Raw genomic sequence first — 12,960 nt, 5'->3', positions numbered from 1 at the left:
CCAAGGGATGTCAGTTCAAGTCTTATCATAAATGATATTTTATGATGCTGAAATTGAAAAACCGACACATGTACACTGAAATTTAATATTGATTAAGTTTTGTCACTTCATAATTATTTCAACCACATATTTTTAGCAGCCCTGTTTCATTGTGGGAGTAATTGGACCACCCACCCACCTCTCCGCAATGTAAAACCACCAAAATCATGCCGCTTCCTTTGCTTATCGTTTGGTTAGTGTGTGATGCACCTTTTCACCTTATCTCTTAGTTGTCTGCTAATGATGTTTGTATCCTTTTAGATACAAGCTTAATTGTTGATACTGCTTTTCTGCATAGTCCTCCTACCTCTCACTCTTCTTTTTGTGCATCAAGTGATACTTTTAAGTCAATTCACAGTTCTCACTTCCTTTCATGGCCTTCTCTTTCTATATCTCTCCTAATGTTTTCTTTTTCTTTTTCCATTGCTGGCATGTTTATTTCAAATGAGCAAGTCAAATTATCAATACTTTATTTTATCTCATTAAATCTGTTAGATTTTTTTATTTGCTCTCCATAACAAATTCATACTGATTGCTATTTATACTGTTGTCACCATTGCTACTGTAATATTTGTACTCCTGCTACTGATAGGTGCCCGTGCCTGGGACTCCTTATCTCACAGTACGTTTCTTGCTACTTGTCAAAGAAGAGTTCACACTGCTGTGTTTTTGTATGTTTCCAAATACTGGTGCTGTTTATTTTTTCTAGGCAACGTGAATGGGTAAAAAACGGGGATTCACACGGGGGAAGAAAGACTACAAGGAAAACTTGAGAAGTCTCCTTAGAATCTCAAGAAAGAAGGGACAAAAAAAAAAAAAAAAAAAAAAAACTCCACGTATAATTAAGAACTGAAACGACTACAGAAAAAACAAATCATCACCTGTTAAAACTCTCCTCCTCCAAGTCCAGATGAAGGTGAGCTATTTTACTAAACAATTCTAATCATTTTTTTCGTGCATCTTAGCAAATTGTCAATAATAACAAAAATGTTAGTTTTTTCAATTTATTTATCTGATTTATGTAACGTTCATTTTCTTTATTTTGTTATGAAACTTTGTTCATCTATTTGCAAAAAAAAAAAAAAAAAAAAAAGTCTTGATCTTGGGACTTTTTAACAAGTGGCAAATTTTTCAAGAAATCTAAATTTATGGAAATTTCATTTTTCCTAATAATATAGGGAAAATATAATTGTTATTTATTTATTCAAATATTTTCTATGTAAAGTATTTTCTTCATTTTATGAATTGCTTAAAATAATGAAAAATAGCTTATTCCTCCCTCCCCCCAATGCTATAAATTAAAACTTTTTTCTTTTTCCCAACTTATCTTTTTGTAAATGTTTTGGTTTGGTAGATCTTAACAACTCTTTGCTTAGTTTTGTTTCTTTGTAATATTTTCATGTTTTAACTTCCATTGGGTGCAGATCTTTCCTAAAATAACTTCTCCCTGTTGTCTCTTCCCCCACCCCAAATTAGTATTTTTGTATAACCACATAACTTAGCAATCTACATTGTTTAGCATTTTTCTTTCTTGAAACAAATACTTATTTTCATAGCAATCACTTGCATTTCTGTATGAATAAAGGGGGATATTTTTGGAATCCTTGTGTTCATCTTTTAGCAAAAATAAAATATCTTTATATTGGACCTTTTAAGAAGTAGAGCTATTTTATCTAAGTTTCTGAAGTTTTCTTTTTTCTTGCTATCATTTTGTGCTTGTAAAACTAAAGTAATCATCAATCTCTTTAGACTTTATGAAAACAATGCATCAATTGTGCACCATTTTAGATAGTTTTTGTTCAAATAACTTCTCAGGCTTTGATGATTTTTCTACTTAGGGTTTTTATATAGCAAAATATTTGTCAGCTACGATTTGCAAGGTTTATATGGTCAATAATTGAGAATTGTGCATTGTCAAATTATCAATACTTTATTGTGCATTGTCAAATTATCAATACTTTATTGTGCATTGTCAAATTATCAATACTTTATTTTATCTCATTAAATCTGTTAGATTTTTTTATTTGGCGTTCATAACAAATTCATACTGATTGCTATTTATACTGCTGTCACCATTGCTACTGTAATCTTTAGACTTTATGAAAACAATGTATCAATTGTGCACCATTTTAGATAGTTTTTGTTCAAATAACTTCTCAGGTTTTGATGATTTTTCTACTTAGGGTTTTTATATAGCAAAATATTTGTCGGCTACGATTTGCAAGGTTTATATGGTCAATAATTGAGAAATAAACATTCTATTTTAAAAGTACATCAATTTTATTTTTCAGAAGTTTTGAGACTATTGTTCTCATCAGAATTTTATCCTTGTCCAGATAAAACTGATGTAGTCAAAAGAAAAAAAAAATACTTGCATGAAGTAGAACAATAAGGGGAGAAGTAGAAATAACTAATAAGGTCTTGTGTTTCTGAATACTTTAGATGAGAATCGATAATTCATATTTGGATTATTCAGACTACTGTTCTCATTAATTGTATTTATTGCAGATAATTATCCTCATCTTTTCCTAGTTGTTTCACGACGTTTCGGCCAACTATTCCTCTGGCCTTCGTCAGGTGGTAACCGCGACGGATAGGAACTCTGAATCTCCTGACTGCATTCTCAGCAATCACTGCCTTCCGTAGTTGTTGTCGTCTCATTACGTTTTTGGCCAAGTAAGCCTCTGGCCGGCTTTGGGTAGGATTGAAACCGCTATCTTCAGACAATCATCACCTGGAACCGTAGAGATTCAACGTCTCTATCAACTGCACCACGGGCCCCGTTTATTTTACCACCTGACGAAGACCAGAGGAATAGTTGGTCGAAGCATCGTACGTGTGTGAGTTTAGGGTGCCTTTTCTGGGAAAGGCAGATGACAACAATAATCCACGTGAGAAAACGATCTCGTCAGAGACAAAGCGCTGAATAGTTAGCAGACTTGAATAAAAACCCTGCTCATAGGTAGTGTTGACGGCCTTATATAAGTATGTAGTTCGTATGTAACCGGAGAGCATCTCAACAGGATACATATTCATACACCGAATGGTCACTAAGCATTGACGGTAAAACAACCAATAAAAGATGAGGATAATAGTCTGCAATAAATAAAATTGATAAATAATACTCATCTCAATGAATTCCAGTTAAATAATATATACTGTTCTCATCTTGAGTTATTTTCACAATTTTTTTGGCTGATGTAACCTCCGACCTTCTTCAAGTATATCTTATTAAACTTGAGATTCCTTCTGTTGAACTCGGGGAATGTGCACGGAATTTCAAATGAACCGTTTATTTAAAAAAACAAAAAAAAAACGCTCTCATTTAATTTCATTCTGAGTTCGGCAGAAAGATTCTCAGTTCAACAAGATACATCTGAATAAGGTCAGAGGTTATATTGAGCAAAACATTGAAAATAACACTTGAGATGAGAAGAGTAGTACAAATGATCCAAATGATATGAATAAAAAAGTTTTATTTTAAAGTAGAAAAGACAAATTTATTTACAGAAATCTCCCAAAGATGCATATATTTTGTATGCAAATGAATACATCTAGTAACACGCAGGATAAAAAGGATAAAAAGAACTGCTTTTCAAACAACTCCAAAACAAAAATACATCATTTTAACAAACTAACGATTGCATATTAAAATACAAAGTGTCCAAAAAGTCACTGAAGGGTTTTGAACTTAAATATATTCATCTTTGATATCTTTCTATAATTTTAACATAATCTAAGATATTGAGGGATTTAAATTTTTAAAAAATGTAAAATTCAAACAATCTTTATGAAAAATGTCTTTTAATTGTTGCCATTTTAAGCTTCATATATTTGTGCTCTTTCCAAAACATTTATGACAAATTGCAGAATCTCTGGATTGCGATTAACTCCCTTATTTAATTCCTGATGTTTTCCTTCAATTCTTGCAGGGTTTGGGGTGTATTACCATAGACTTTTTCTTTAAGATATCCCCACAAGCAAAAGTCGAGGCTAGTGAAGTCTGGAGAACATGGTGGCCATTTGACATTGCTAAAGCTAGAGATAATGTTGTTGCCAAAACATTGCCTGAGAAGTGCCATTGCTTCATCTTGTTGGAACCATAATCCGGACCTATTTTGAATTTGTGGGCATAGGAAGTATGTAATTACAGTCTGGTATCTCTCTCCAGTAACAGTAACAACATTTTTGTCTTGATCTTCAAAAAAATAAGGTCCTGCTGCACACTCTCGCACTCTTTCCCTATTTTCATTTGTGATGACATTTCAAGGTCTGTCAGCTTGCGGAAGATCAAGAACAGCTCCTTGGTCTTCAAATCAGCATACAATGTTTCAAATTGTGTTGTGACTTGGGCTATCTTTTACATGAAAATGCTGTCGATAAGCTCTTTGAGTCAAAACAATTGACCCCTGATTTTGGTAAAACAATTTCACAACTTGTGTACATTGTTCAATGCTAAACTTATCCATAATTAATTTCCAAAATGTTATCTGTAAAATATCTGAAATAGAGAAAAAAAATAATCATTAATGGTAAAATGACTTAAGATTTTCAACACTTCAGTGTTTTTTGACACTCTGTATAAGTAAACAGTAAAAACTAAACCTTAGTTTCCAACAAATATGTATGGTAAACAGGTATGAACATGTATTCACATTTTCAAAGGATGTAATATTAATTTTGACAGTTGAAAGGTAAAAAAATATATAACTTGTAAAGCCAATGCTACAGCATTAATAAAGTTTGTTCAGTTGCAGAGATTCCTTTTCCTCTAAGGGCTTGATTCATAACTTTGTAATTCCATGTCGCACGCTGTATACAAGGAAGAATAAACATGATCATTGGATGCACTGGAAGGAATTTGATGTCAATTTCACAAGCCTTTTTCAAGCACCAAACACCCAAAGTTTCTCAAATGAAGTCTTAAGGAATCCACATTTCAATATGAAACATATGCTGAGTGAATTGTAACTTCCTCATCAATGTTGTCCTGGAACCAATGTTGTGTCACGTTTCAGTTGCAAATGAGACCAAAACAAAGAATAGGAAATAACTCCAACTCGCTTGTTCTTTGTAGCAGCAACATTTATTTCCTTATTCTCTCTTTACTGCTATGATGTCGCTCACATGATTGTCTTGAGCGTCCTCCACACCTTGCATGTGATTACGAACATTATCCACATTTCTCACGTGATCCTTTTTTTTTTCTTTTTTTTTTTTCTTTACCTGTAACGTCATGTTGTATGAATTTGTATGCATACATCTATGTTATGTTACACTTTTTTGCCAGGAGCAGAAAAAAAAAAACTGACGTTTACTCAAGCACAAGAGAATGAATTTCATGCTGGACTCCGTAATGGTTTCTCCTACAGAGCTGGCCTCCAGATGTAATCAAATTTTAAACAGTTTTGTACAAAATCAAAGGTACAAAGCTAAATCACTAAAGTATAAATACCAAAAAAAAAAAAAAAAAAAAAGATAAAATGCAAAGTATATACAAGATACAAAAAAAAAAAATAAACTTGGGGGTGGGGGCGGGTAAAGTTAGTCAGTGAAAAAATTCCAATATCAGGTTGGATGATCGTTTTAACTGATGTAAATCCTCAACCTTTTTCAAGTGCATCTTGCTAAACTCAGAAATCTGTTGGAATTTCTAATATAGGCAATACTAAGACTACAATTAAGAATTAAGACTTCTATTCAGTCATAGGATGATGTAATGCATACAAATTCCAGAGTTCAACAAAATGCATCTGAGAAAGATTGGAGATTACATCAACCGAAACGTTATGATAATAACACCCAAAATGAGAACAATAGTCTGAATAACTCAAATAATATCTCGATTTTATTATGAATAATTTAATTTGAAGTCTCAAAATTGTTATATTAGGTAAAACTTAGAAAATGATTGCTAATCTAGAATGAAAGCAGAAAGTCCTCCAAAGTTCTTTCATATTTATTGAAAAATATCTTTATTGGAAATGTTATCAAAATGGCAATCATGCAATTTAGTTAACAGCCAATAAATTCAAAACAAAGAAAATATAGCAAACAATAAAATTTAATTTTCTACCGACCTGCATAATTTTAAAGTCCTAAAATTTAATTTAGTTCTTTAAGTTTCAATATAAGACTTTGTCGATATGTCTTTCACATACAGTCAGAATCCAATACATCTGATCTATATGTGTTGTTATTAGTGCTTCATTCTTTAAGAATAGTAAAAAAATAATTAAATAAATGATTAATTCTACTGCTTACACGAGTTCAACTACCTCCTCCCTTCCTATTTACAATGCCTCCCACAGGACAGAGTTAGACACGAGGGTCGTTTTTTAACGTGGAGAAAATGAACAAAAATTTTAAATTGTCTCAGTCGTGAAGGACTTCTCCACTGACAGAAAACGATAAATTGAAGTGCAGCATCTGAAGAACAAATACTATACTTTGATCTCGGCCCAAAGGCCAGGTGTAAACCTATTTTCTTATTTATCTCTTAAACCTGACATTAGCGACCATATAAAAAAAATTAAAAAAAAAAAAAAACATTGACCGCTATCTTTGATCGGTTTGTGTTTGACTAGTCAAAATAACAGCAACATTCAAAGATAATGAATCTTACAATCAGTTTTCAAACTTTCAAATTCTACAGGTCAGTAGAAAAGTAAATTTTAATGCATTTGGTAATAGGTATTTGTATATTTTGTTTGCTTTTTAACTTCTCAAATGCTAAATATATCACATGATTGCCATCAAAAGAAACATTTCACAACGCATGACAAGTACGTTATTTTGAGCCTTTATATCCTATTGTATCGCATACTTTAATAAAAAATTTCCTTTAAAAGATTCAATTGTGTCAGATTCACACAATTTTTTATTTCCACCGTATAGGCATTAGTATTAGTGTTTCTTTTGCTTTCAGATAAACTATGTTTGGAAATATTGTGTGAGATATTTAAGATATCGGCGGGTATGTATAACATGTCATCACTTCCGTGTCTACTAACCTATGTTTTTCTTATGTTTTGGAATTTTTGAGATGAAGATTGATAATTTTTATAATTTGTACTGCAGTTCACGTCTTGGATGCTATTGTCGCGTTTCCCACAATGTAACCTCCAACCTTTTTCAGGTGCATCTTGAATTCTAGAATCTGTAGTTCAACGTACACCAGATAAAAGTAAAGTGTCAGTTCTAAGTGGAGGATGAAGGTTCAATTCTGTACAGATTCTTAAGTTCAACAAGATGCACCTAAAGCATGTCAGTAGTTACATTATCCGAAACATTGTGAGAATAACATTTAAGATGAGAATAGTAGTCTGAATAATTGAAATATTGTTTTACTGATTTGTTTGATTTGTTGATGTTGGCATGCATCATTTTTATTGCCTATACATCTTTTTCCGTGTGTCTGAATAATTCTGCCCCATTATGTTATTTAATGTGTTAAATACCTATATCGGACTAAAATTGTATAGGTCTTGCTCGTCTCTGTGCATTACGTATAAGAAACTACTCTTTTAGCATATATACTTTCAGAATAAAAGAAATGAAAATATTTAAATCCTATTTCTTTTTTACACAACGCACTCTCTCTCATATATATATATATATATATATATATATATCTTCTATAATATAAAGCTGAATGTGTGTATCTGGTCACGAATAGGCTCCTATATGGTTGACTATTTTAAAAAATTGATTACATATAATGATAGAAGATGTATCGAGACACAGAAATGGGTATGTTTGATCTGGCAGAACAGTGGTTCATTAAAATTGTGGGGTCTGCATGCGCGCCTAGTCCACAAAGTATGGAAATAAAAAAATTTAAAAAAAAACGTTTACAAGTGTTTTTGATATAGATGTACATAAGAATACTTTGATAAGTATGTTTTAACTTAAATAGTGATGGTATAATAAAATTGTGAGGTCTGCGTTTGCGCCTGGCCTCCATAGAATGGAAATAGGCACAAACTTTAATAAAGACTTTTCATATCTATCTGTGTAAGTATACTTTGATAATTATGTTTCAGTTTGAAGAAATATGGTATAATAAAATTATGGGGTGTTCATTCGCGCCTGACCTCCATAGAATGGAGTTTAACAAGGTTTTTTAATATAGATCCACAGAATATTGTGATAAGTGTTTCAGTGTGAACAGGTATGGTATAAGAAATTATGGGGTTTATCTATTTTATTCTTACTTTCATCATATTTTGCTTTGGTTTTGATAGCCCCAAATTCAACCCAAATTTACAACCTTTCCTTTTCATAACCTATCATACTTTCATAAATCGGAGTCCATTTTCTGTAGGCTGTTTTTGAACCCAGTCAACGACGGGTACTTTTGCTAGTATATATATATATAATCGATGCAATAAGTATCTGATAAAAAGCAAAACGTTAATTTATTTTTATTACACTAAAACAAAAACAAAGTGCTGTTCTAATGTATTTTTGTATGATAAATATAAATCTATCAAAAATCATACAAAAATACATTAGAACAGCGTTTCTTTATTGTTTTTGTATAATAAAAATAAATTAACTTTTTGCTTTGTATCTGATACTTATTACACCCACTATATATATATATATATATATATATATATATATATATATAATTGTTATCAAAGAGTAAATCTTTAACAAAGCAAAAACTTATCAAGAAAATCTCAACAATGGGAGCAAAAATTATATATATATATATATATATATATATATATATATATATATATATATATATATGGTATGATTGACAGGACCTGGGGGGGGGTCATCATAATATTTAGTTTTACATGCTGGCATGTTGGATGGCTTTTAGAAGTTGAGTTTAAAACGAACTTATTTCTTGTCAGGTCTTTATTCATCCTTCTTTTTCTAACGTTCATTTTTATCACTTTCTCACCTATTTTCCTTGGCCTGACCCTGTAAACTAAAGCTGCTACCTCAACTGTTCTACATACTCTCATCTATTCTTTCAATATGGCCGTACCATCGAAGTCTCCTGTTTTGCATACATTTCCCTATACTGTCCAAATTTAATCTTCCTCTGAGGTCATCAGATCTAAGACTCTTGTTACACACCCATCATATCATTTCTCTCCATGCAGCACATATCCTCAATCTTCTCTGGCCAAGTTTCACTTTCATACATTATCGCATTGCATACACATACCTGATAGATACTGCCCTTATTTGACAATACTTATATATTATTTGTGTAATATACTTTAAGTTGTGTAAACAATAGTTCCATATGTAAGTCTGTAATATACTTAAAATAGTTATGTAATCACTTATATAAATCTCACCTGTTTGTGTAAATGTATGTATGTCTGCCTAAAACTTCTCAGTGGCATCGGACCGGATTAAAACTAGTACTGTCTGAAAGAGTGATGTCTCGATCGAATAATATGTGAAAATTAGAAGAAACGGTAAATTATTTCCTATAGAAATGAAAGAGGGTAGCAAAAAATCGTTCCTTCATAACAATTTAGCATGCGCGAAAAAGTTCTTGAATTAGTTTAAATATAAAAAAAATGATGGTACAGTCGTGGTTATAGTGACAGCGTCGTTATCTTAAGGTTGCACGTTCATGCCGTCATATAGGATTTTTTTTTTTTTTTTCCGGTTTTTAAAGTTTTTATATCTAACAGGGTTATTTATGCCATTTTTTTTCATCCGTTTATTCTTTATTTTCCTTTTATTTTTTCATGTTCGCTGTTTTTTTTTTTTTTTTGATTTTGTTTTTCCGATTTAAAAACAAAAGTTTTAACATTTAAACAGGGTTATTTCGTTCGCTTATTCTTTATTTTCTATTTTATTATTGTTTTGATTTACCGCCCCCCCCACCTAACTACACCCAGGCAACGTCAGGTACTCTCGCTAGTTATCTTTGAAAGGATCATTAAGATGCCAAGTAGAAAAAAACAAAGGTGGGAATCCAGATTTATTTAGTATTTTTCGGCAGTTGATTTTTTTTTTTTACAAAGGCTTAACCACTTATTAAGATTCGGGGGCCATTTGAGGATGAGTGTACTGTAGTCAATAGGATAATGCCATAGTAATCGTTCGTAGTGGAAATTTGATAAATTGGATTACTTAAGAGGATAGTTCATCAAGAATTTGTTTACATTGGACTTGAAGACGACCATATTGTAGTAGGCTGGAAAGCAAGAAAACAGAAGAGTTTTACAGGCGGGCAGTTCTAAGAAAGTAAGCTTTGTTTATGGAATCATTTTCTTCTGCAGGCTAGAAACACAATGAAAACTTGAACAAAAATGATTTTACATTGCTGTTTCTCATATTTATTTCTTTATGTACAGTTGGCTCCCCACTAAGGGAAAAAAACGCAAGACGTACTGTTTTTTTTTTGTTTTTTTTTTAAGTTTGCTAACCTATATTTGTATAACCCATTATCATAATAAAAACGGCTATCATCAACTTCGTCATAACCGTTACAAATTATGTTAGGATCATTATTTTTCATTATTAGGCTCTTCCAGCCAAGTTAAACAAAAATCTGTTCTGAAAGTTCTGTTTGTTTTCAAATTTTCACTACATTTTCAGATCTGAATTAGACTATTCCTGAAAATTTCAGCTCAATTGGTCTCTCTAAACGGATTTCATAAGTATTTGAATAAATGCATAATTTTTAAATTTTCCTAATTTTTCAGTACTTGTACTTCAGAATGGTTTTTCTGTCATTGTCTTGGTCTTCTAATTTCTCAACCATCCATTGTCTTACTTTTCTGGAATATTAAGATGATTTATTAAAGATAAAAATGATTCATCCAAAAAGTAAAAATAAAAATGTGAAAATCCAAATCATGGTAGCCAAATTAGAAAAATCACATTTGAGATACCTGTTACTTAACATTGCCAGCGATTCACATTGCTGACCAATGTACTTTGCCAGTTTAGTTATTCAAAGTAACAATTCAATAGTTTTTGGATCATTAAATTGAAGAAGAATGTAAAAAAAAAATCGTAAAATTCCATATTTTAAAAAATTTTTATAACTTGCATAAATATTTATTTCTAAATTAGAACAATATAAAATTATGTATATTTTTAAAGTACACAAAAGGATGATTTTATTAAGGAAAAAAAAACTTAAGATGTTATCTAAAGATTGGTGTAAACTAAAACAAAATTCCTCCAAGGTATTCCAAGGCCTGAAAAATCAATGTGGAATGATTAAAAAAAATATTTCAAATCTAGAAATTCTTTAAGGACAACCGCTTAGTCATCCAAAAACATCAGTGAGGTCTTTAAACATAGTTTAATTTCTCCATTTAACTTTAAGGGATGAAAATTGTTTTAAAAAATTGCGACCAAGTATTAAGTGTATTATGTGCTAAAATCGACACTGTTTCTATCTCAAAGCATTTAAAGAATTGAAAATAGTTTCCTATAGATACTGTATTTTGTTATTAAATAATCTCTAAATAGGTTGATATGCCACAAAACAAATTCTTATTCATTTTTTTTTTTTTTTTTAATTTCTTGATATTTTTTTTATTTTATAATCTTACTACTTTAAGTTTTCACTTTGTTCTCTAGAGGCGCATGTTTGAAGATGGAATATCACAATGTTTTGGAGATATGCCCTCTCCTCTCAAGTGTTTAAATTTTCTTTATTTCAAGTTACGTTCTGTTATTATAGTTGTGAGTGTTGAATCAGGACCACGGTGAATGCTATGCTACAGCAACACAAAATCTAAATATGAAATAAATATATCTATTTCAATTATGTGTTGATTCCATTTAAAATTTATTTGTGCTTAGACTAATTAGATCCTTATATATATATATATATACTAGCAAAAGTACCCGTCATTGACTGGGTTCAAAAACAGCCTACAGAAAATGGACTCCGATTTATGGAAGTATGATAGGTTATGAAAAGGAAAGGTTGTAAAGAGATAGCTTCAAATTTGGGGGTATCAAAACCAAAGCAAAATATGATGAAAGTAAGAATAAAATAGATAAACCCCATAATTTCTTATACCATACCTGTTCACACTGAAACACTTATCACAATATTCTGTGGATCTATATTAAAAAACCTTGTTAAACTTTGTGACATATTTACATTCTATGGAGGTCAGGTTCGAACGAACTCCCCATAATTTTATTATACCATATTTCTTCAAACTGAAACATAATTATCAAAGTATACTTACGCAGATATATATATATATATATATATATTTTTTTTTTTTTACATGGGGTTCACCACTTTTCAAGGCTCGGAGGCCACTCAGGGATAAGGGTTATTGCGTGTACAGTAATCAATGAGATAGTATTGTAGTAATCATTAGTATTAGAGATTTGACAGAGTGTCTTACTTAAGGGGGCGGTTTGTCAGGAATTTGTTTATGTTGGATTTGAAGACATCCAAGTTGTAGTTAGGTGGGAAACAGGCAAACGGAAGAGAGTTCCACAATTGTGCATTTCTGAGAAAGAAGCTCTGCTCATGGAATCTACGTTTTGGATTTAGGCACAGATAAAGAGTGGGGAAAATATGTGAAAATATTTTTAAAAAATGAAACAAAATATTTTTTGCGGCATTTAGTTGTATATATTTTATTTACTAATTTAATTATTTTGTTTCAGTTTATGTGTTGATGTCTTGTTGAATGATAATCAAATATGCGTTAAAAAGAAAAAAATGTGAAGCATAGCAAGTATGTCAAAAAGAAAAAAATTAGTATTGTAGTGTTTTGTTATTAATTTAGAAAGAAAAGAAAGCATTTAGTTGTATTTCGTTATTTATTTTGTTTTAGTAAGCAGCTCGGTTCAGTGTTTTCTTTCTTAAATGAACATTTGTATGTTTTTATTTTTGCTGAAGAGAGCAAGCCAGTAACAACAACAAAGAAAATGATAAGCAGTTTACTGTCA

General features: G+C 31.0%; 1 protein-coding gene across 1 annotated transcript in view; it reads left to right on the top strand.

Annotated features, from left to right (window-relative positions):
* LOC145286491 (cytosolic 5'-nucleotidase 3-like) overlaps positions 1 to 12,960 on the top strand; it is an 85,342-nt gene that overhangs the window by 34,598 nt on the left and 37,784 nt on the right. The window contains 2 exon segments of the mRNA XM_080135395.1: positions 749 to 955; positions 6,968 to 7,015. Of these exon segments, the coding sequence (XP_079991521.1) occupies positions 950 to 955; positions 6,968 to 7,015 (54 nt within the window). The 5' untranslated portion in view covers positions 749 to 949.

The sequence above is a fragment of the Euprymna scolopes genome, chromosome 10 (genome assembly GCF_053919585.1).
Source record: "Euprymna scolopes isolate OS-2025 chromosome 10, ASM5391958v1, whole genome shotgun sequence".
Taxonomy (NCBI): domain Eukaryota; kingdom Metazoa; phylum Mollusca; class Cephalopoda; order Sepiida; family Sepiolidae; genus Euprymna; species Euprymna scolopes.
This window is presented reverse-complemented; position numbering and strand designations above follow the sequence as displayed.